This window comes from Pygoscelis adeliae, unplaced genomic scaffold, assembly GCF_000699105.1.
Source record: "Pygoscelis adeliae isolate BGI_AS28 unplaced genomic scaffold, ASM69910v1 Scaffold291, whole genome shotgun sequence".
NCBI classification, from domain to species: domain Eukaryota; kingdom Metazoa; phylum Chordata; class Aves; order Sphenisciformes; family Spheniscidae; genus Pygoscelis; species Pygoscelis adeliae.
The window spans coordinates 304,700-306,094 of NW_008824063.1; the positions used below are offsets into that span (position 1 = coordinate 304,700).

General features: G+C 57.1%; 1 protein-coding gene across 3 annotated transcripts in view; it reads right to left on the bottom strand.

The window, feature by feature from the left end:
• The window catches only part of EPHB2 (EPH receptor B2), a 91,202-nt gene extending 90,111 nt beyond the window's left edge, over positions 1 to 1,091 (bottom strand). For all 3 annotated transcript variants that reach the window (XM_009334111.1, XM_009334110.1, XM_009334112.1), the window contains exon 1: positions 1,033 to 1,091. In XM_009334111.1, coding sequence (XP_009332386.1) covers positions 1,033 to 1,089 — 57 coding nt within the window. In that variant the 5' untranslated portion in view covers positions 1,090 to 1,091. The remainder of the gene's footprint in view (positions 1 to 1,032) is intronic.
• Positions 1,092 to 1,395: the final 304 nt, after the last annotated feature.

Sequence of the window (1,395 nt, forward strand, 5' to 3'; positions counted from 1 at the left end):
CGGCAGGGCATGGGCTGCTCGGTTTAATCTCCCCGACGGAGGTTTTTCTTGGCCATTTTTTTACTTCTGCCAAGTCGGTTCGGGGAGGGGGCTTGCTGTCAGCCCTGGGGTGAGGTCCACAGAAACATCTTCATCCAGCCCCCACAGAGGGTGGATGGTGGGCAGGATGGAGCCTGAGCTACCACCTCCGTGCACGGGGATGTGAAGCATCTCCAGGCTTTGGCCGGGCTGGATTGGGCCACCCGAGCCCAAGGGAGCAGGTTGGGGGTGTCGGGCACTGGGGCTCCATGCTGCTGCTGGCCACCACAGCCAGAGCAGGGCAAGATGCTCTGAAGCACCTTGATGCCCCATGCAAACCCCGTGGGACATGGAGGTGGCTGGGGCCACTCCAGTTTTGTATCATGAGCAGAAGGGTGCAGTGATGCACTGCTTGTCTAAGCTCTTCTTTAAAGGAGCTTTTTCTGGTTGGTCTTGGGATGTGGCTCAGGGGAGTTTTGGCACCAGTAAAGCGGAGAGACAGTCACTGCTGAGCCAGCAAACGTCCCTCCATGAGATGCCAGGGATGCTGGACAGTCATTTCAGGGCTTGATCAAACGGCTGCTGTGGGTGCAACCTCACAGGCCAACGCCCTCATCCTTTTCTGCTACAAGTGACAGGCAACGGGGTAACAAGTGAGCTACTGGGGACAAACAGTGGTGGCCTTGGCATTTCATTTCTCCCTCTCCGTGATTTTTAACTGGCTGCAGGCCAGCTTTATGGAGAGTATGATTCCTCCAACATCATGTTGGCCTGATGCTGTAGGGTGAGAAGTACACTCCTCCAGCACTGGGGCAGTTTTTGGAAGCATCAGCTCCTAGAAAACTACTGGAAACCTCAACTGTCAACTTGTGCTTTTCCCACTAGACCTTTTCATGTGGCCAAGGCACTCTGCTTCAGAGGGTGACTATTGTTGAGCCATCCCTCTTAAGTTCACGTGCAGAAGGAGACCCCAGACCGGGTTCCGGGCCCCCGTAAAGCAACAGGATAACTTACCCCCGAGGGAGGATGCACCGTCCAGCCCAGCTCTGCCGTTGCCGTTGTGGAGTCCATCAGCGTCTCTGCAGGAAGAAGGTGAAACAAGGAGTCAGTGGCTGTCCAGTGAATGGCCTGAGGCTGGCGAAGGGGAAAGAGGTGGAGAGGAGCCAGCCCAGGACTGCAGCCATCCAGCCCAGCCTGCGCCGAGCCCTCTGGCCAGCTCTCAGCCAGGGAGGAGCCTGGCATTGGTCCCTCCACCCATTTGCTTCCCCATCCATTGCCCATTGCTCCCTGGCCCCCTTGTCTCCTGCAATACATAGGGGCACGTGCTCTTCCACCCACCAGCCCAGCTGGACTTTACTCCTCAGAATCAGGGTACCA